Raw genomic sequence first — 22,674 nt, 5'->3', positions numbered from 1 at the left:
CAAATCCGATCCGTTTGTTCAGACGTGAAAAATTGGCTACCGGTAGCTATCATCTTAATGTCCTGTGCAGAAATAAAAAGATTCAAACGCTGCATGGAAAGCAACTCAAGCAGGCTGAGTCATGCTGGGCCTTTTGGACTACCCTCCCCTCACAGCTCTGTTCCTCCCCTTCTGGTCTAGGAGCAGTCTCGTGCACCAGGCCGGCTGCTGTGCAGGAACATGCCTTGACTTGTTACGGTGGCCAAGTGCAGCAGAGCGAGAAACACACACACACACACACAAGTGGCTTTTTAGTCAAAGTCTGCAGAACACCTACAGATGACTGGCTGATACCAAACGTGGACTGAGGAGCTGCTTGCTTTACCGCCTTGGGTGAGTGATTTCAAGTCCCTGACATATAATGTTACAGCCCTCCTGTAAACGTCCAGGTTAAATGTGAGCTGGCGAAAGGAGCAAAGCTCCTCATGATCAAAATTTGGAAAACGGGGCACTGAAAATCCTCACTTTCGCTTCAGGAAAGTACGTGTAAGTTGATCGCTGCAGGGAAATCCTGACCCGCTGTGCTGTTCATGTTGTGAAAGCATCGGCGTCGTGACGCTAAGATGACACCATGGAAACATCTCTAGGTTACTTGCTGCTCACGCACCTTTTGGTTTGGTTCTATTTGAAACCTCGTGATTTCCACAAGCAGATATAATTTCTAGTACGAGACGGCTGAGCCCATACCTTATGGTGACATAAATTACGAATGGTCACTCAATGGTCAACGCAAATTTGTCATTGCTGCAACATTTTGCGGATACACGTCGATGAAAAGGTAAGAATACACATCATATGCATGTGTGCTTACCTTGTGGCTGGGCCTCAGCTCTGCCCATTGCAGTATTATTCTCCTCAGTCTCGACTATGCTGCTGCAGTGATCAATTTTCTTGTTGCCCTTAGTTGTCCTTACGATGATCAACAGCCACATGCTAAATTTGGTGGACCTTCGTCATCCACCGCTGCCGTTGTTTGTATAGCGATGCCTCAACTCCGACTGATGTGTTCCGCTTGAATCACTGCACCTAGTAGACAATTACAACGCCGTATTTCAAAATTCTATTCTAATTTGCGGTTTCTTCTACATCGTTGACAGAAATCAGGACAGATGACAGGATGTGACATCAGACAGTCCAGATTTCTGCCCATAATCACAGACGTTTAATCATTTGACTCAGTGTGCGCAAGTCCGATTTCACAAGCTAAAAAAATTGTTGACCCAACAACTTCTTCTTGTGTTCAGTGCTCGCACGCTTTGTGAATATGACAATCAATAATTAACCGAATGCATTGTGACATGGGTAAATAAATACAAATGAAACCAACTTACTTCCAATGAAGACTGCCCTTCGCATTAAAAAAAAAGTGTGATGACAGCCATAACCAAGGATTTCCAGAGTCAAGAGATACAAATGTACATTGAAGTCTCATGACAGGCTAAGCTGTGTGATTCATGTCTAGTACTGTATTATACAATAATATGGCACTGCAGTAAATAGTGATGTCATTGTTAGCTACAAGGTGATTAGATTTCTGGAATAGGATTGCATGAGAGTGCATGACTGTTCTTACCCAACGATGGAACAAGCGAGTAACAGACAGTGTAAGAATTAGCTTGAACATCATGACAAAGTCTTGAGTATTTCATATGTTTCTGTAGATAGCCCAGGTGAAAAAACAAGTATCACATTACATTTGGCAAGTCCTCCATTGTGAGACAAATAATGGTTTTCTTATCTTATCTTATCTCATTTTATCTTATCATACGACTCACAAGCAGAACATTGTCTAAAGCAGGGGTCGGCAACCTGCAGCTCCGGAGCCGCAAGCGGCTCTTTCATCCTAATGTTGCTGGTCTGCGTAGCTTGGGAAAATTAATTATAAATGTCCGATGGAAGTGCATATTATTTGTCTCATAAATAGGTATCACTTCTGTAGGTGGCAGTGTTAAAATACTTTTGAAATGAAAAAGGAAGGAACAGTAATGGCAACTATAGTGAGTTGTATGAATAATAATAATAATACATTTTATTTATAAGCGCCTTTCAAGACAGTCAAGGACACTTAACAACCAAAACAAGAACAATAAAACCACAGATAAAATGATAAATAATAAAAGGAGAGATGAATTTAAACTGAATAACGAACTAGTGTTGTGCAGTTAATGGCCTGATAAGAAAATACAGTGTTTGGCTACACCCTGGCCTTGTTATTTTGCCAACCGAAACAACTTCTTTCTTCAGACCTTGTGCAATTTCGTTGATCAGACTTCGCATTGGCCTTCTCCAGAGACGTCTGCGAACACTTGACGTGTGAGCAGGCAGATTTGACAGGCGGCATGCGGGGAAAGCCCAGCGATACCAAAACCGCACAATATTTCTGTTTGTTCGTTGTTTCGTTGTAATTGTGAATTGTTAAGATTATTGTGAACTCGAAACATTAAAATAATATAATTTATATATTGCATTATTTTTCATTGCCCAAAATGTAAGTCACACTCTCCGACAGCCGGCAAAAAATATGCATTTGGATTCCTGTTGACATTCGGATCCACAGATGCATGTTAGCAGCCATTCTCCACCATGAACAACGTTAAAAACAAACGTCGCTCACCCCTCACAGACGGCAACGTACAGTCCTGCGTTAAGATGAAGGTGACTTCCTACAGCCCTGATTTGCAGACGCTGTACACACAGGTTCAGGAGCAGGAGACCCATTAACCAGGTAAAATAAATATTCAAGGCACTTATTTTGCAAATATTATTTCATTGTTTCGTGAAATAGTGCCCTCCCCTCCCCCATTGTATTTTAAATTTCAGGTCAAGGCTCCGCTATGTGCTCGTTATTTTGTATTTACTGAAAGTTCAGCTCGAGAAGTTTGCTCTAAATTCAGCGTTTTAAGTCATTTGAAAAATACCTTCAACTCTGCAATTTAATTTTTTTTGTGTAAGCCTTCAAAATTTGTTCATTTCATAAACAAAACAAGGGGAAAGTGTTTGCGGCTGCCAGTGTTGGAAATCGGGTCAAAATGGCTCTTTGGGTGTAAAAGGTTGCCGACCCCTGGTCTAAAGAATCACACTGTCTGCGCATCCCTGCGCCGTCTCCCCAGGCAAAGCGGGTCTTTGTGTTGATCCGTGGTCATTGAAGGGACTTTGACAGGTGGAGGTCAGCGTGTGCGCTGTGAGTGCACATGCAATAATCTGCAGTGCACTGTGTATTCTGACACCTTAATCAGAAGCAGGCCATTGACCTTTGCAGGAAATGCGTGCATTGCAGCGAGATGTTCTGCGGGATCGGACTACGAGGACATCGATTACTCGGTTCACATGCAGAGTTGAGCTCACGCAATATACATTAGTTCGAGAAAGATATTAAATGGGATGAGTGTCCCCAGTACATGTTTGAAATGTGCCAATTCAATATGCAGGCTGTTCCATTGCCAACGGTAGGATGTAAAACACATAAATACCAGAGATTTGTGCGTCTTGGCAAGATCGTTGAGAGCCCATGAAGCAGCCCTTCTCAAGTCCCAGGCCGATGTCGCAGGGGTGTGACCCTAGGGAATGCGCTTTTTTTTCGTACCTAAGTGTAATTGTACATTTACAGTGAAACTCCTCTACAACGAAATCATGTTTGCAGTAAGAAAATTTTCACAACAGGGGGTTTTCACTGTAGCAAATTTGAACTCAGATGTAAACACACACACACACACAAACGTATGTGTACTCTTTATTTTTATTCCAATAGTGCATAAGTGTGAGCACACACTTATTTGACACTTCATATAGTCAGTGTAGAAAGAAAAAAAGGGAAAGAAATTGCGAAATTTATGATTAGCATTCACTTTCACTTACATCAATTTCTTGGATAATGTCTTTTATTTTGCTTCCTCCGTCTTTCATTTTGATCACTTTTACCCTCTCTTCCAGCATCAGAGCGCTTCTTGTCTTAGCTGCTTGACATCCAAAGGTCCATTTTAACAATGCAACGTTCGTGCTGCGTCTGAAACTAACAATCACCAGTACTTCCTGGACTACTGCGCATGTGTAAACCAGTGTGGTGGTTGCTGTTGCCATTTTCGAACAAAGCACTAGAGGTCGCTGTTGGATTAGACTTCGTTGTAGTGAATCTCTTTGCGAGGCAAGAGCAGAAAAAAAGATTTCGTATAACGCAACAGTTTTTTTTTCATTGTATGGGGGGCAGGAGAATGAGAATGGTGTTAATGCATGAAGATTTTTTCACATTATGGGGTATTTTCGCCCATGTGGGTTTCGTTGTAGAGGAGTCTCACTGTACTACAATAGGTTGCATTGGCGCACTCATTGTCAGAGTGTGCGCAGGGAACATCAACAATGTTCATAAAGTTATTCCGCAGATTTTTTTGTGTCTTTAAGGTTTATAAGAATCCAATGTTTTTCAGAGTTGAAGTTATAATAATTTTATAGACAAAGGATACTATTTATCGTCACTGCGTAGCGTTGAGGAGGTGCGAAACATTTTCTTCTTCCTATGGGGGAGGGGGGGCGGGTTGCAAAACATAAATGAATTGAGATGCACAAGCATAAAGGCGATGAGGCAACCACTTCGTTTGCTCATCCCTGGTTTACACGCATGGAAGGCAAATTGTTGGCGTCCTCCGCTGCTACAGATGGCGTTATGCCCCCTTTGTACCGTTTCTTTTTTTTCCCCAGTTAGCTTTTAAAATACAAAGTAGCTGGCTGTGAAGTGTGACGATAGGCAATCTCGGTACATTTATATTTTTCACTTGTTTGGACAATGACAATGAACATCCTCCGTTTCAAATTCCGGTTAAGACTGAAATGTACAACGGCAGACGCTGCACGTGTCTCCTTGAATTTGCAAATTGTCTTCACTGCGTACATGCTTCAATAGCTCAACTTCTTACCACAACTACAAGGGACATTAGCCTAACTGTACAAATTTACATTAATTTCAGTCAGATTAAGGTGTTGGATGTGTTTTAGAAGTCTGGTCTCAATTGGACTGGTCCACTAATTAGATGTTTTCGTATGCTTTGTAAATGACTGCACCAGGGGGCCCAGTGTCTGTACGGTCCCGGTACCACAGAACACAGTAGCTTCAAAATGCCTGACGAAATGTGTGGTTTCGTAGATTCTCACACCGCCGCTGTCAATCCATCACAGCTTCACCCTTGTCAGAGTTTCTCACTAAGCTTGTGCTGTCCAACACATCCTGCTTTCAAGGACAAAGAATGAATTTGCTGCTTGATGGATCCTACCAACTGCTGCCATTGCAATCATAATTACAATGAATCAAACTGCTAATGCTTATAATCTTATGGCTTGACATTCTGTATGCATGTTTGGGAAGGTAAATGAGAAACTCCGCTGCCGGGTTCTGTGACTATAACCACTGAGCTGCAGCACACTTAAATGTCACACAGACATGAGTGGGCCTTCTTTTTATTACATGGTAATCCACAAATGAAGATGGGCTACCACATAATGGCCCTTAAAATGCATTACGTGTTTACCATTTTTTGCTTATTCTAGACCACTGGTGTCAAACTCAGGGCCTGGGGGCCAGATCAGGCCCGTCACATCATTTTATGTACCTCACAGCGCAGAGGTACCGGGTTCAATTCCAGCTCCGGAATTCCTGCCTGTGTGGAATTTGCATGTTCTCCCCAGGCCTGCGTGGGTTTTCTCCTGGTGCTCCGGTTTTCCTCCCACATTCCAAAAACATGCATGGCAGGCTGATTGGATACTCCAAATTGTCCCCAGGTGTGAGTGTGAGTGCGGATGGTTGTTTGTCTCTGTGTGCCCTGCATTTGGCTGGCAACCGGTTCAGGGTGTCCCCCGCCTACTGCCCGAAGACGGCTGGGATAGGCTCCCGCGCCCCCCGCTACCCTTGTGAGGATAAAACAGAGCAGAAAGTGGATGGATATATCATTCTGCTTTCTGCTGTAGTGCTACAAGTGTTGAAATACGAACATCAGTGTCGTAAAGCGACAAGTGTTATGATGTGGCGGTTTGGAGTCACTTTGCACCACTGCCCTGATTTCTTGCCGCCAGCGCCACCGTTATGAATCTTTTAAGAGTAGCAGTAGTCAGATTAGCTAGTGAGGCTAACTACACTCCATATCCACAATACAGACCTGCGCAGACATAAAAAGACTGTGTTGCCTTACCCGCTGGACATTTTGGCTCTCTAGTCCGGCAACAGCAGCAGAGAGTCAAGTCGAAATTGGACAAATGAACGAACATATGACAAAAACATGTGATTAATTCATTCATTAATGCTTAATCTGGGATTGTGAGTATTCCCCACAACCCCAGTAAATTATGGCAAAACGAATTTGACGATCACAAAATCACGTTGTCTGACATCACAAGTTCAATCCAAAAACCATAAATCATTGCGCGCTAACTGACATCCGAGTTAGCGTTATAAATCTCTAACAATTAAGCACAACTCACTTCAACATGCCTTTTTTTCTTCCAAACGAAGCACCCCAACTCACATCAACATAGTACCTTGACACCAAAAGATAGCGCCAAAGCAATATATTTCTTGCTTTCAACAGCAAAAGTTCTTGTTTTTTTTAGCGAATAAGAAGTTAGGTAAAAAAGAATAACAATAATAATAATGCAAGTATGCATTCGAACTCCACAACTCATTCAACAAATGTAAAAGTTTCAGCTATCATTTTAACCAGAACACTCAGCAACATCAGTTGTCAAAAAAGACACAAGAATGCACAAAGGTGTTCGTCAGCTCAAACCAGCATAGCATGAAACGGTTCGACGTCCAGCTGCTGGATAATTGCTCGCTGTGCAGACAGTGTTCTTTTCCCAGCAAGTCTTGTATGAAAGAAAACATCAACTGTGAGCAAATGTCCTGTTATTGTAATGTACGTTTAGCGTGGGCCATTTGATAACTAAAATCAGGTCGGTGTCAAATCCACTCGTACATGACCAACACCTTGTGCAACTGTTTCTGACGCAAAATGAGGTGAAAAGTGTTCGAGCACCAGTCAAGGCATGACTTTCAAATTACACAACCAGAGATGGATCATATGATAGCAGTGTCTTGAAGCTTATTTAAGACATATTTTCCTTGCTCCCTCATCTCATTGTCCTTTAGAACAGATGACCAGAGAGCGCTCTTTCGTGCCCTTGTATTCCTGTCAGCAAGCGCAGTCCACAGGGAGAGGACCATATAGATGAACACTGCAACGATCGCAAGTAGACTTTTAAGTGATATCCCTTTGTTAGACTACGATCAAACATTTGCTTGACATGAAGAGAAAAGAAGAAATACGAACACACTGCTACAAATCGAGGTAAATCAATTGGAGCATTGTGATGCAAAATCATGAGTCATGAAACAAAAGTCTATTCTTGGATTAGGGAGGGAGTGCTCAATTTGTGCAAACTCAAAAGTGATGCCGCACACCAATGCAAAAAGAGGAATGGGGTGGGTATCAAGAATCTATTTGAGGAATATGCTTCCGGTCACTTTGAGCAACCGTGTGTAGAATCATGAGTTATATAAGCCACGGTGGGCGAGTAGGATGCATTTCATCATTCATGTTTTTTTTTTTTTTAACAGGTAACACTAACTACACTGTGTCTGTTTTCACATGGAAGATCTCCTAGAGCTCGTCAGACAAAGAAAGTGGAAGGGTTCAAGGTGCCAGAGTCGAGGAGGACGGTGGCAGTTAGGACCAGCTGGCGGGAGCAGGCATTCTGTTTCTGTGGGTGTTTCTCTGGCAGTGTCTTAGCTGGTTGTTGTGAGGAGTGAGAACGAAGCAATCAGCAAGTATACTGCCGCAGAAATTCTTTGCAATAAAAGTCCTCGGCACCGGCGTTTACTAATGTAAGTTGTAAAGACATGGTCGAAATTTGAGAAGCGACCAACTGAAAAATGCCAATTCAAGATTGTGTTGAATCAAGGCCTCACGTTATAGTTTATAAGCGCTCTTCTGCCGCCACCTGGTGGCTAAAATAAACTCCCAGCATGAAATCAAACTGACTATGGTATGCTAATTCAGTTGCTCCGTTTCAATTTGCGAATTTTTGCTGATTTACTAGGGCAGTCTCAAAAATATGTCATCTTGTTCAAGATATTGAAATCCAAGAGTTGTATGTTGAAATCGGCTTTGACAAAATTAATCATCCTGCGTTACGATCTAGAAATATTCATTTCCCACAATTACTACTGTATCTTTGAGTTATGTATTACTGTAATGCATCTTTAAGTTACATAAAGTAGTTGCACGGGAGTATGTTGAACAGCTCCGTATAATGCAATATTGTACATGACATTGTTGGGGTTGCATTTTTCAATCAAACCATTAACAAAATTAAATAAATATCTCTGTAAATCACAGTTGAGCATCATTATATTTGATGCAGCTCTTGCATTTGATATTATATGGTGCAAGTGGTCATAGAGTGTGGCTTTTCTTGTCAGTGTACAGTCAATTGTTCATTAATCGTGAGCGGTGATGTATTTTACTCTAAGAAAAGTATTAAATGAATAAAATGTGATGGAAACAATTTGCGCCAGTTGTTTTTCTTTTTTTATTGAACTTGGTGAATTCTGTTTTTGACAAACATGATGTGGATAAGACAATCATGGACTGATGATCAAGGATAGAAAAATCACACTACATCCGAAGCAACATTATCTGTAAGCTAGAGGTGTACAAATTCTGGCCTGAGGCACATTTGACATGGCTTGTGTCATATGCAAGTATTGTAATTCTGTACTTATTTTGTACAATTGGGTCCATGAAGGAGAAGAGATCAAGTTTGTTCTTATCCATTAATTCCTTATTTTCAACTTGTCACACATTATTCAGTGAGGTGCCTCTGTGTAATGAGGCTCTGACCTCTACAATATTTATACTTCTGATACCACGACTACTACTAAGAATAATGCATTGGTTTTATTTTCTCTAGAGTATTTCTTTATTTGTATTAATGCAAAGGAAATATTTACAAGTGAAATACAGTCTGTGCCTTGATATACGAGTAAACTGACTTTCTATTCGATTTTTTTTTTTGATTGACTTGTGAGCAAATATTTTATATCCGGGATGCTGGCAGAAAACTCAACTCACTTCCAAAAAAAATGCTTCAAGCTGTTTAACGCCACTTGCAGTTTATGTCAAACGAAACATAAAACTAGGAGAATTATACATTGTATATTTTGTATATTTAATGTCCGACCTTAATGCTAACACACAATGCAAAATCCAAACGATGGGCTAACAAACAACATTATGTGAAAGCCGCTTTTTTGCCGTGTCCACATTTGTTGGCTGCGACCTCAAAAGGCTAATTTTAAAAGCTAGATGACATAATTTCAAGTGCGGTTTGACCACACGCTGGTGGCCAAATTCACGAATCTTGCTTCCAACTCTGGCCTTCGTTTCCATGGTGATGGACCCTGAGCGAGGAATTTTTTTTCAGAGTTTAGATTGCTCCACCGCTCTTCTTCTACACTTTGTCTGTTCTAGCATCCAAGCACATTGCTGCCATCTTGCTGTGGTATAGAAGACAATTAAGAATAAGAATAAGAATAAGAATAAGAATAAGAATAAGAATAAGAATAAGAATAAGAATAAGAATAAGAATAAGAATAAGAATAAGAATAAGAATAAGAATAAGAATAATAAAACCTTTATTAGTCTCGCAATGGAGAAATTCAATCCCAATTCACAGCAGCAAAGTTATGAAAGGAAGAAGTAAAACAACAAAATATAGGAGCTGCTTGAAAGGCAGCCACTCAGTGAGAGATGCTACACTTGTCCAAATTTACCATGCTTTATTTATGCGATCCACAAAGGCTACTTGAGGGAAGAAGAGCCTTCGGACGACCCAGCTTGCCAAGGTTCCTTCAGAGGACGCGACCTGCGAATTTGGACCTAGCTACTGATCTATTCGTGAAACTCTTCTTGTGCTTCGCTATTTCTGGCAGCTGGTGGACAAGGTGCACACATCTGAAGGAGCACAATAAGGGCGTGGAACAGATTCACGACATTTCTATTGACTGTACTTCAGTGGAGAAAGATGACTTGAGATACAAGTGTTTTGAGTTGCAAGTGTGGTCACTAAATTAAACGAAAAAAATCAAGGCACAACTGACCGGCGAACAGTACGTTTACCTAAACTATCAGATCCTCTTTCATCTTCATCTCAAACCGCTTCAAACAACAAAGCGTGTGACGGAAAAGTGGTTAGGACTGCACGACTGTCCGTGTTTTATGTTATGTGTTGTGTTTATTATTTTACTTTATGTTAACTGTTTTGTAAAGCGCTTTGTTACAGCTGCCGCTGTTGTGAAAGCGCTATATAAATCAGCATGTATTGTATTGTATTGTATTGTATCAGATGGGTTTTCGCATCTTAAATACATTAAAGGTGAAAAATGTCATAATAGCCTTTCGTCCTTTGATTTTTTTTTCTGTCCTTGGAAGAAAAACGCTGCTACATGGCTTTAGTGTTTTTCCACATACTGCAGGAGAAATTCATTTTGGGATTATTAGTTGCGAAGAAACCATTTTAAATCCAAGTTTCAAATCCGTAGCCCAAAATAGCCTCGAGTACTGACCGGCTGACTGTGACCTCAGCTACAAGAGGAAGAGGAAGAAGAGTAGGAGGAAGAGGTAGTTGTTGGAAAGGAAGGTGACTTAAAACGCAGTTTACCACGATTTTTTTCAGCCTTTAAGTGAAGCGGACACACTGAGCCCGCCTCCATTCGTCTTAGTGGAAGTTAAGGCTTTGTTGTGTAGACAACATGCAGCGCGTGTAGTGAAGAGCAAACAAGTAAGAAAAAACGATGGCAACGCACAACCAAACCGTTGTGTACTTGTCCGAGCAGGTGGTCGTGTTGTGCTCGTGCGCCATGTCGTTTGTGGGCTCGTCGCTCATTATCGTCACTTACATTAGTTTGGCGGATTTGAGGACCACTCCGCGCAAACTGCTCCTTTTCCTCTCGGTGGCCGACTGGCTCTCCGCGGTCTCGTACGCCTTCGGAGTATGGAAAGTGTTCGACTCGGACTCACCAGACTGCGTCGCTCAAGGAGCGATATCCACCTTCGCCAACACCAGCTCTTTTTTCTGGACGGTGGCCATCGCCGTCTACTTGTATGTGCTCATTGTACAGTCCAGTCAGAGGGCTGCTGACAGCCTAGTGCTGGTCTTCCACCTGGTCAGGTAGGTAAGATCAGAAACTGCTACTGTCTCTTTAAGACGCCCAAAGGCATCTTGGGATGTAGATAATACTTCCAATACAGTAATCCCTCGTTTATCGCGCTATTAAAAAACAATCTGTAATTCTGACATGGAAATATTTATTTTTAGCGGTTAGAAACAAAAGATTGAAACATTGAGTTATGTAGTCCAGTGGTTAGCACGTGGGCTTCACAGTGCAGAGGTACCGGGTTCGATTCCAGCTCCGGCCTCCCTGTGTGGAGTTTGCATGTTCTCCCCGGGCCTGCGTGGGTTTTCTCCGGGTGCTCCGGTTTCCTCCCACATTCCAAAAACATGCGCGGCAGGCTGATTGGACGCTCTAAATTGTCCCTAGGTGTGAGTGTGAGTGCGAATGGTTGTTCGTCTCTGTGTGCCCTGTGATTGGCTGGCAACCGATTCAGGGTGTCCCCCGCCTACTGCCCGGAGACAGCTGGGATAGGCTCCAGCACCCCCCGCGACCCTAGTGAGGATCAAGCGGCTCGGAAGATGAATGAATGAATGAGTTATATTTGCTGTACCGACAACTACGACCGCAAATATGTATAAGCCTGGAGCCTGAAATTAATTCTTTCAGTCGTTACATGTAGATGTTACTTGAACCCACGCAGTATTTGCAGATGGGGAAAAAAAAAAAAAAAGCGATGATGTCATTGTCTAACGCTTCTGTGTATTCTAGCTGGGGGGTTCCCCTGAGCATCACAGTTGCAGCCGTGTGCCTCAACAAGATTGGCTACACTGCATCAGAGGTGTCCGTGGGCTGGTGCTGGGTCAGAATCCACACCCCTGACCGTGTGCTGTGGATGCTGCTGACTGGAAAGATCTGGGAATTCTTTGCCTACCTCATCCTCCCCATCCTCTACATCCTCATCAAGAGACACATTCACACGGCGGTGAGTACCCAAGGAGAAGCTCAGCAATGCAGTGTTACTCAAAGGGTTGTCTAGTATACTCGGATGACTTATGTTCTGCAATTCCTTTCCTTCAAAAAGGAAAAGATACCACATATTTTTAGTACCGGTACTTCTGCGCAGTTTGGCAGTTAACGAACATTTCTCCCAAGTGGACACATGCAGGCTTCAAGCTGTTTATAAGGCACACCTATACAGTATCAGTATATGGAAAGAACAAAAGCCAGACAAGTACGCTGTGGGCACGTATGTTTATATGAATGGACTCTCAATAGGCCCCTTGTGACTGAAGCCGGCAGCCATCTTAAGTCGCGACTGAAAACGACACAACATTTTTCACTGAAAACACTATAAAACAGTGTGTACTTTATGATAGGATCCCTGTGTGGAGTCAGGAGAGCCTCTGAAAGAATGAACTTCACTGTTTGCAACGACCAACTCAGTATCATGAATTGTGACTAACAGGGCGAACATTTCACAGCAGTTTTTGTCCAAATGGCCTTGGTTTTTATTTCAGTGCTCATTATTCTGACAGTATAATGCAGACAAATCATTAAGTATCACTCTGAGATATACCCTTTTTCACAGAGAAAATTGAAATCCGATTCCTACTGATCAAATGTGCAAGTAGCAGTTCTCCCAGAGTACATAGTTGGTACAACCATAAAATTATCTGAAAATGCCGCAGAGAAATCCATGTAATAAAGTTGAGCAGGCTTAGCAAATGTCAACGTAAGATGGCCGCCGGCTGATGGTGAGTAAGGAGCACTGTCTGTTATAGTATACACATCCGTGGCTGCAGGAAACTGTAGCATACTTTATTCAGTTTTTGGGGCCCAGACATTCAAAAACAGTACTGGAAGGGTAGAGCGACATAACCTGTAGTGCGTAGATATGGAAGACATACGTTTTATCCAGAATACGCAATGTTGTACAATGTATTGAAGCACCAATGTATTGAACCAAACTTCATAATTTTGTCTAAATGCCTGGGCATGAAAATATAAACAATACAGTGTATATAATTGATAGTTTCCACGATATTAAATGATTAAAAATACTACGATTTTTAAGTTCCAGGTTTTGTCATTTACGACTCCACTATTTTTACTGATCTTGGTTTTTGTCTTGGTATTGTTTCAGTATCAGGGTACTATATACTGGTATAGTGTCAAAGTCAAGAGTTTTGGTATTATAACTGTCATCACTGATTTTCTTAAAGTCAATGAACTCCTGGTATCATTTATCCTTTGTTACGACTCACAGCATGCAGCCCTTTCCGAGTACCGTCCACTTTTGGCCAATAGGACAACATCGTACTCCTTCTCCTCCATGGCAGACATGAAGCTGACTCTCATCCCTATTATCTTCATCCTGTTACGCATTTGGAGTACAATCCGCTTCATCCTGTTGCTGGTTGGCTCCCCGGCGAGACAGAACCTTGTGCTGGTGATGCTACATGTGAGTGCAGATGACATTTTGATAATACATTTGTCATACAGTCACAATTGATTGCCCACCCCTTGAATCTTGTGAAAATTTGGTAACAGAAAGTAGTCTGTGCTCAAGGTAATAATGGGCCCATTGTCTTTTTGGTGGCAGGGCAATGCTCTCACTCTCCGTGTTTGTGCGTTTAGTAGATGCGCTATGCTTCACTGGGCCCCGGCCCCCGCCGCAGCTGCAAATATGGTTACAAAAAGTAGAGTAGAATTTAGACTCGCAAAAAACAGGTCTAACTGGTGGCACAGCTGCTGTATTGTGATTTTGGTGTATTTGATCGAGGCGCAGGCAGGCAAATTCAGCGCTCTGCGTACATGTATGGACATCATGGTATTTTATTCATAGATATGACACAAGCATCAGTCAATCCCTCTGAATCATTGTCAAACTAATGTCTTACACAAGACCTATAATCATGATCATCTTGGGGTGACACTGGGACGCACGATCAGGTTGCCCATATCACATGCATGACCAATTACATCATCTGCAAGGGGAGATCTTGCAGTTTACCCTGCAGGGACCCCAAGGAGTCTATTTTTGTTTCCACAATGTGAGCCATGGTGGGTTTACTGCTCCTCTGGTATGCCCTGATTTTTATGCAAATGACAGATGGGGCTAGGATTGGCCAGGAAAAGACTACTTCCATTCAACTAAGGCGCAAACACCCTGTTATGCCCAATTATACCTGTGCAAAGTCTAGCAAAATACCAAATGAAAGAAAACTTCACGCAATGCACGCACTTAAGCTGCACTTTCCACAAGGACTGAACACGCCCCAAAATAGGGCCGTTGGAAACTGTTTAGAATTGTTACAATCTTTTCATGAAACATTTCCTTGACAATTTGTTGTTATTTTGTCTTCTGTGGTGGCACAACAGGGTATTGGCAACACGTCACAGGGAGCAGCCAACTGCATCATGTTTGTGTTTTTCACTGCGCCTGTCCGCATGCGCCTCTTCGCTTCGCTCTGCTGCTGCCGTGTGGGCTCGTCCGAGCAGCAAAAAGCCCAGGATGACACTCGCGGGGTGTCTCCAGGACTTCATACTTCAAATCAGAGAGAAGTACACTTCACGAGTAATGTCCACACTGATAGGTGATGCTCGATTATACAGAAGGAGGGACTTATAAGGACTGTATGTGTCTGAGAAGTTTACATTTAGCACATAATGTTGCATCATGAAAAGCATCTCACCGTTTTTTTTTTTTGGGTGTTTCTCCAAGATGAATTAATTTATCATGTACCTCATGGAATCACTTTATCGGGTTCAACATATGTGCAATTTCTATTCAGTTTCATCAAGTATTTTGGGGGGATGAAAAATGTGTGAATGCTTTTGGCTATGTCGTAGAAAAAAAAGCATGATTATCACTCTGTGACTTTATTGTTGCTGCGTTTAAATGTAATCATGAGCGTCCTGTATCATCTGATATTTTGAAAAAAAGCCATACCAATAAACTCCCGCAATGATGTCACGTGATATTCACTGGTCCTTTTTGTTGCCAATAATTGGCAGTGAGAAGAACTAAATTATATACAAAATAACTTCCAAAAAGGAACATATGTGAACCAAGATTTTGGTTGGCGCCCATAGTATTTCAAAGCAAATTTTCTTCCAAGAAATCAGATCACTTCTATTAATCATGTTCATCTTGCAACTGTCACAATCTTTGCACCTTTTGTTTTTTTTTACAATACAGGCACATTTTATATTTTACTAATACCGGTAACCCCCACTATTCACGGATATACGCATGTTTTTTTTTTACTGTGGAACCTATCCTCGGCTATTAAATGAAACACTTAAATGTTTTTTGTGCTCTTTATAAACCTTAAGAAATGTGCCAAAGCTACTAAAGTATTGACAGTATTTGTGTTGATGAAGTATGTTCAAGTTGCACATATCGACTGTGAGAGTAACATCTGTTTCTGTTCAGGAGGCGCAAAGTTTAGCCTAGGTTGTTTGTGGAATTTACAAATTTTTTTCATGATTGCAAGTAAATAACCATACTTTGGCAAGAAATAATATTGATTGAGAATTCTTTATTTTTTTTTGTCAAAGAGGAGATAAAAAAATATTAAAACAATATTTTAGCATTTTTTCCGTTAAATAGGTTCCATATTTACTAAAATATTAGTAAAAAAAATTGAACAACATAAATATTTACTCTGTGGCGACAACAAAATAAAGATTAACCAGGAGGAAAGCTCTTCAAGCCTAATTTGCAATGAAAATGTTTATTTTTATCCAATCTTTTTATAGTCACTATTACAGGTTAAATGGAACTCTTTTGACAAGCATGATGATGCAGTCAGATGACTATTCCGCTGATGTCATTGACCATCCTTTGTTTTGGTAAAAACCTGTGGGTTCTTGCTCAATGATGTATTACAAAATCATTGTGTTCGATGCATCACAATGATTAATGTCAGGATGTATGACCGATCGTCACATGTCAGCCTTCCTCCTTGAAACCGGAGCTTTTCTTGACTGCGGAGCCTCACTTCTCCTTTGACCCCTGCTGATGTTAGCGCAACTTGGCGTCAGCATAAAAGCATACCAAGTGTGGACTTTAAACCCAAATGAACTCAGCGGCCGGTAGAAAAACAAAAAACAAAATGGCCCTTTCTTAGTGCAAGAAAGCATTGTTGGTTGCAGAATTTCCCAACCTTTATTGCGACAAGGTGCGTATTTTTTACACTATCACACATTTTCTTTTTTTAACACAAATTTATTTTGCCATATTTAGATTCGTCTAAATTGTCTTCACACACATCAGGCTAGCTTAGTTTGAGGCACCTCTTGTAATTGTAATAATACAAATGCAATCCAATTATTCATGCTAACTAAAATTGGACGTTATGGTAAAAAAAAAATGCACCTGTGTTAATTGAGTCACCGATCCACCTTTGCCACTTTTACAGGTTCTACTACGAGTCTTATTTATGCAATGGGTGTACCTGCACAACAACTGATTACATCCATACAGTAAGCAACTGAGCACTGTCAGCAACATGAAGGCAATAAACAAATTGGAGCTTTGAGCTGCAATGATGACATGTTCAAAGGGCAATCAGAAGTACGGCTTACCCAAGTGCACGTTATCTTCTTGTGTATGTGAGACACAAACAGCCATGGTGGAAACTGGGGAATTGGCAAAGCCTGAGAGGAGCGGGGTGAGTGTCACATATCCAATTAAAAAAAGTACTCAATGCTGTAGTAGTCAGTATGAATAATGCAGAAAATATTCCTATGTTTTTGGTTTATTTTTATTTTTTGTAGAGATTAACTGTGGTCCTGGCACTGGCCACACTTGTATCTACATTTGGCTCATCCTTCCAGTATGGATACAACGTAGCTGCCATCAACTCTCCAGCACCAGTAACCTTGCGAGAAACACACATGCACACACACACACACACACAAGCTTTTGTAGTGATGCTTTTCTACTACTATGTGTTCTGTCTTGTTCCCACTTGAGTTCATGCAGCACTTTTACAACGTCACTTTCCTCGAGCGTTACGGTGAGCCAATGGGGGATAACCTGCTGACTCTGCTGTGGTCTCTGTCAGTGTCTATGTACCCCCTGGGAGGCTTCTTTGGCTCTCTCATGGTGGCCCCACTGGTCAACAAACTGGGAAGGTAATCATGCATGTGAGACAGCAATGTATAATGTATTGAGATCCAGTTCCAGACACATTTTGATGAGATTAAGCTTACATTAACCAGTCATAGCTCATCTGTCTGCTTCCCTTGCAATGGCAGATATCCAATTTATAGTTGGGTTTTGTTCTGCTTCTGAAGAAAAATCTGAAGTAATGATTACTTATTAGTATTAGTAATGATTTACTCGAAAATCTACTTACCGGTACTTGCAATAAGTGGGGACTAATCATGCATTTCAATGGCATTTTTGTGGCCTGACAGAAAGGGAACACTCCTTTTCAACAACATCTTTTCCATTGTCCCCGCACTGATGATGGGAGTCAGTGAGCTGGCCAAGTCCTATGAGATCATTATCGTGGCTAGGTTCATAGTGGGCATCTGTGCAGGTCTGTCATGTTGAAAAAGATAAAGCCCTTTGGGAAAAAAAAAATAATTGAAATGAATCTTGAGTTTCATGTCCTTTTCTGCAGGTCTTTCATCCAACGTGGTGCCCATGTATCTGGGCGAACTGGCCCCCAAAAATCTGAGAGGAGCCATTGGGATCGTACCGCAGCTCTTCATCACCATTGGTATCCTGATTGCCCAAGTGCTTGGAATCAGAAACGTACTTGGCAACAGCACAGGTTGACACTAGTGGTACACATATACAGTACTATACCTGTCAGATACAAATTACCGGTATGTATTAGTTGTGTCACAAATTACCTCATAACACTCTACGAGTGATGTCACTTTAGCGAACGGTTTTGTCTCATGGTCTCACATACAAAGGTTATCTTTTTGAAGTGCGCTGACACCTTGATATGATGAAAAATGAAGGGGGGGCTTGCCTAATGTTTATCAGGAAGTCATTCGAAAGACAGAGATCGCCAATGTAAAAAGCTTGATCCTTACTTAACCTCCGCTTAGACTTTGGCCCCTTCCTGTAGTGTCTGGTCTGCTGAGCTGAGGCACCCGTGAAGTGTGTAGGGGTGGAGGAGCTCAGAGCGCTAAGCAGCAAATATAATGAAAACCGCAGGGGCCCCAAGATTGAACCCTGTGAAACACTAGATGACAGTAGGGCATCCAAGAAGGATTTAAACTGATTATGCATCACTTTTTCCAGATTTTAAAAAGCAAAATACAGCTTAAATATGAAATCTGAAAATATCCTGAGTCAAAACTGACTGGTTCCTTCCTGTATTTGTTCAGGTTGGACCCTCCTGCTGGGCATTACCGGCATTCCTGCCGTGATAGAGCTCATGCTGTTGCCGTTCTTCCCAGAGAGCCCTCGGTACACGCTCATCCAGAGGGGTGATGAGATCACGGCAAAGAAAGGTGATTTGCGAATGTGAAGTTAGTTTGACATGACAAGGGTTTAGGGTCCATCTTCCCTTAGCATTACAGAGCCTGCGTGGCAGGGACGATGTGACTCAAGAGCTTTCAGAGATGCGTCTAGAAGACCAGTCGGAGAGGATGGAGGGACGCTTGTCCGTTCTGTCCCTGCTTTCCCAGCGCTCCCTTCGTTGGCAGCTGGTCTCCATCATCGTCATGAATATGGGACAGCAGCTGTCCGGGGTGAATGCGGTGAGACCTGTTTTGGCCTCTTTATCTGTGCAATGTACAGGGCGAACAAGACATTTTTGGCAGTTCGCGTCCGATTTTCTTTGAGATTCCAGCACAGACCAAGGCATACTCTGTTAGGAGAAGACATGTTGCTTTGTTGGTTTTTTTTTTTTTTCATTTTTAGCATTACAATGCAAATATCGGGGGCAGTGTTTTCCTTGTATGTTACAATAAAAGTCTGAATTGGCGGGAAGGGAGCTCGAGTGTGTGATCATCGGGGCAACTAAACAGTCGTTCGCTCTCAGAGATGCGCGCCCGCCGATATTGAAGACAATTTTCCTGTGTGCCGAGTCATTTCTTTCATTTTGTCCGAGAAAATCTCTGACACAAGCTCAACCAATCAGAGGAGTAAACATAGCGTACTGTTTAGTTGAACCTATCAAGGGATGAAAAAAATGTCATTTGAGCCTTCATGTCTGCGCAGAGTAGAGCATCTAAAATCCTCTTCCCTCTCTCCTAGATCTACTACTATGCTGACAGCATATATGCCAGCGCAGGGGTCGCGGAGAATGACATCCAGTACGTCACAGTTGGGACGGGTGCGGTGAATGTCTTAATGACCGTAGCGGCAGTAAGTTCCCTTATTTGAGCCGAGATCTCTAGATTTTAAAGGAAAATGTTATGTTGATTGGGAATTTGTAACGATAGGTCTTCATTGTTGAAGCCTCAGGACGACGACTCCTACTCCTCTGTGGATTTGGGATTTGCTGCGGCGCATGTGTCTTGCTCACGGTTGCGCTCACTTTCCAGGTTTGATGTGACGGGCAAAGACCATTGAGCTCATGTTGCTTTGCCGCCCTCAAGTGGTCATTGTCAGAATGGCTTGAGTTGTGAACGGTGTGACGATCATGCTCACTTTTCTAAGTGATGATGATTGAAAAAAAAAGGAATTTCTCAAACCATGCAACCTCACATTTGCAACAACCAAAATGTTACAGTAATCCCTCGTTTATAGCAGTAATGGGGACCAAAACCACCCGTAATAAACGAAAATCCGCGAAGTAGCGTTCAATTAACATAAATAGTTTTTTTTTTCAAGTCCGCAAACGGTCCGCGAGAAGCTGCAAAACAACAGCGAGTCACATAGAGCAAGATATGCAGGACTGTACTCCATGTATATTTAAATAAATAAATAAATAAATAAAAAATTGTTTTTTTTAATGTTTGAATCCGCGATAAACGAACCGCGAAGTAGCGAGGGATCACTGTATATAAGTTGAAGATCGACTTGGAACTTTTTTTTTCCCTACATTGTGGTGGTTTCAATAAGAAGGCCAATGCACACATTTCATGTTTTGTATTACTAACTGGGAGTTGCATACATATCAAACGTAAAACGGAAGTGTTTCTCTTCTGGGACATTCTCAAACATGCGCAGTAGACGTAAACAAAAAACGGAAAGTCAGTGAGTCCATGCAAATAATCACAGTGGTGAATAAATCACACGTATCACATTATACAAAACATAAGCGGTTAGTTTTTATCCTAGCTATGAATGTTAAACTATTATTTCAAAGATTTTGTGGATGGTTTGAATTTAATTTTGAAGATTGCTTGCTTGTGCTAACAGGAAAGGGTGACATGGATGCCCTACGTCAGCATCACGTGTGTCATCATCTACATCACAGGTCATGCTATTGGACCCAGTGAGTATAGACTTGCAGTAGCATTCAAGTGGATACACTCACCCTGACCATGTTTCTCAAATGTTCCTCCTTTGGCTGACCACATTGGCAGGTCCCATCCCTTATGTGGTGACCACTGAGATGTTCCGGCAGTCGGCCAGGCCCGCAGCCTTCATGGTGGCCGGCTCTGTCCACTGGCTCTCCAACTTCACTGTTGGCCTACTATTCCCTTTTATGGAGGTCAGTTGCACCACCTGAGTCTCATCCTCTATTCCGATGCCTATTGATTACAGCATGTTTTAATGTTATTTAGAATGCTCGTGAACAGCATAATAGTAGCCCAAAGTGGTCATTGAAAACGAGACAGAAGTTTTAGTCCAATAAAATATTTTTATCGTCAACCACTATAACATTATCCGGTTTGAACATTTGTGCTGTGCTTAAATATAGGACATTTTAAAACGTGTATCTAAACTGAGATTCGAATAAAATATATAGCACAGAAAAGTATAGTCAAAATTGAATTTTTAAGATTAAATCCAAATACAATATTGCACAGTACTGTACAGTATATTGCAACACAACTGCAGTGAATTATTTTGCAGACCACTAGAGAGAGCCTGTGTAGTAATGTACTGTGTTCATATCACAATGAAAATAACAGCTCTGGAATATACTAGAACAGTAGTCACCAACTCCGGTATGCAAGAACCTCTATAGTGCATGTTTGAGTGTCTCCCACCTCTAAAACACCTGATTCAAATGATCAGTATTGTTAAAAAATAATTTTGGCTGTAATTGATAGCACTAATCATTAATATTATTACAAAATACAAAAAAAAATGCATATCCTGCCTCTCATGCAACATGAACCTGCTTTGGCTGCAGCTCATGGATGATGATCCTAATGAGGGCAAGCCCTACTTGGATAGACAATGTACAGTATTGCTGGATGTAGATCAGGTCAAAAACCAAAAGGCTTTTACATATAGAAACAATGATTTGGATGATACCAACACTTCTGAGATAGGGCAGACATGGCAGCAATGCCACATTAGGTGGCGCTTGATAAATTTCTTTCATGTTTTCTTCCTTTGTATGTTTTTTGTAATATGTTAGAGATGTTCGCTCGGACGGTCGACAAAGGCTCGAACAGAGGAACAGATTGTCTTTCTCTGCCGGTAGGAGGTGCAGTTTTCTCTGCCGGCCCTTTTATTGATTGTATATGCAAATTACAAGTAATATATCAGAAAAACACTCCCATCTTCATTAACATGCCGCAACCCCTGGGCGGCCCAATTGGGCCGCTGCTCAGTAGACCCCCAAAGACAAAGGATTCCCATGGAATCCTCCTGACTTGATATGTCGGTAACCTGGCTCGTGACCCTTTTTCATGATGAAGCATACAAACACTCCCTTCCGTCCAAGGTTAAATCTTCTTTTCTAAGTTGTCAGTTAACAGGCGCCAGTGTGTCTACTAATGAGGGTTGAATCTTTCTCTTCTGAGATGTAGTCGGGTACCATGTGCTAGGGTCCCTTGACCACACTGCTTCTCTGTGCTTCTAATGTGTGCAAGATGTCCCAAACACAACCATTTCGAGGTCAATTGAGCATGTAACAAGATGAAATTTTAAAACATGACAACATTGTCTTTTTCTATTCTAACATAATAATATTTAAAAAGTGTCTCCTCCCCGCCCTCCTCCATCTCTCCTCAGAGAGGCCTAGGCGCCTACAGCTTTGTCATTTTTTCTTTTATTTGTCTGGCCACACTGATCTACATCTGGCCGGTGGTCCCTGAGACCAAGAGCAAGACCTTCCTGGAGATCTGCCATATGTTTGCCAAGAGGAACAGAGTGGAGATCAAACTGGGCGATGGGCCACTGAAAGGGAGCAAAGAAAACCTGCAGGATGGAGAGAAGGTCACATCCTTTTGAAGACACCAATAGATCCTTTACAGAAGAGGAAGTCCTCGCTTTGGGGGGCCAGGAGGATTGTATTACACTGCATGTTCCTCTTGTGTTTTAATGAACTTTTGCACAGGGTCTTTTGTTGAAAAATACAAAAATAACACAAATGGGC

At 41.8% G+C, this 22,674-nt stretch overlaps 3 protein-coding genes and 1 long non-coding RNA gene across 8 annotated transcripts in view; 3 read left to right on the top strand and 1 right to left on the bottom strand.

Moving 5' to 3' along the window:
- Positions 1–11,128, bottom strand: part of spsb1 (splA/ryanodine receptor domain and SOCS box containing 1) — a 28,830-nt gene extending 17,702 nt beyond the window's left edge. The window contains exons 1-2 of one of the 2 annotated variants that reach the window (XM_052058483.1): positions 10,979–11,128; positions 851–1,065 (exon numbers count right to left, since the gene is read on the bottom strand). The gene's annotated coding sequence lies outside the window, so the exon portion shown is untranslated. Of the gene's footprint in view, positions 1–850; positions 1,066–2,653; positions 2,672–10,978 lie in introns of those variants that run through there. The other variant, XM_052058486.1, reaches the window with a different exon arrangement.
- LOC127596233 (uncharacterized) lies at positions 159–8,586 on the top strand. The gene is made up of 3 exons (XR_007961420.1): positions 159–372; positions 2,663–2,764; positions 7,684–8,586. It is a non-coding gene; the product is annotated as an uncharacterized LOC127596233 (long non-coding RNA).
- On the top strand, positions 10,657–15,170 carry gpr157 (G protein-coupled receptor 157). The gene is made up of 4 exons (XM_052058477.1): positions 10,657–11,250; positions 11,963–12,176; positions 13,461–13,655; positions 14,576–15,170. The coding sequence occupies exons 1-4, from the start codon at positions 10,874–10,876 to the stop codon at positions 14,792–14,794; spliced, it is 1,005 nt and encodes a 334-aa protein (XP_051914437.1). The 5' UTR covers positions 10,657–10,873; the 3' UTR covers positions 14,795–15,170.
- Positions 15,171–15,306: 136 nt separating this feature from the next.
- On the top strand, positions 15,307–22,667 carry LOC127596225 (solute carrier family 2, facilitated glucose transporter member 5-like). Of its 4 annotated transcripts, none has more exons than XM_052058472.1 (14): positions 15,307–16,380; positions 16,621–16,684; positions 16,819–16,872; positions 16,979–17,077; positions 17,178–17,338; positions 17,624–17,748; positions 17,833–17,985; positions 18,554–18,679; positions 18,741–18,928; positions 19,428–19,538; positions 19,616–19,717; positions 20,538–20,613; positions 20,705–20,832; positions 22,311–22,667. In XM_052058472.1, the coding sequence occupies exons 3-14, from the start codon at positions 16,831–16,833 to the stop codon at positions 22,527–22,529; spliced, it is 1,530 nt and encodes a 509-aa protein (XP_051914432.1). In that variant the 5' UTR covers positions 15,307–16,380; positions 16,621–16,684; positions 16,819–16,830; the 3' UTR covers positions 22,530–22,667. The 4 variants fall into 4 exon arrangements, with proteins under 4 accessions (XP_051914432.1, XP_051914431.1, XP_051914430.1 ...); XM_052058471.1 differs by having other exon boundaries at positions 16,765–16,872; XM_052058470.1 differs by having other exon boundaries at positions 16,621–16,872.
- Positions 22,668–22,674: the final 7 nt, after the last annotated feature.

The sequence above is a fragment of the Hippocampus zosterae genome, chromosome 2, assembly GCF_025434085.1.
Source record: "Hippocampus zosterae strain Florida chromosome 2, ASM2543408v3, whole genome shotgun sequence".
Taxonomy (NCBI): domain Eukaryota; kingdom Metazoa; phylum Chordata; class Actinopteri; order Syngnathiformes; family Syngnathidae; genus Hippocampus; species Hippocampus zosterae.
The sequence above is the reverse complement of the archived record's forward strand: the minus strand, read 5'-3'. Positions and strand labels throughout refer to the sequence as shown.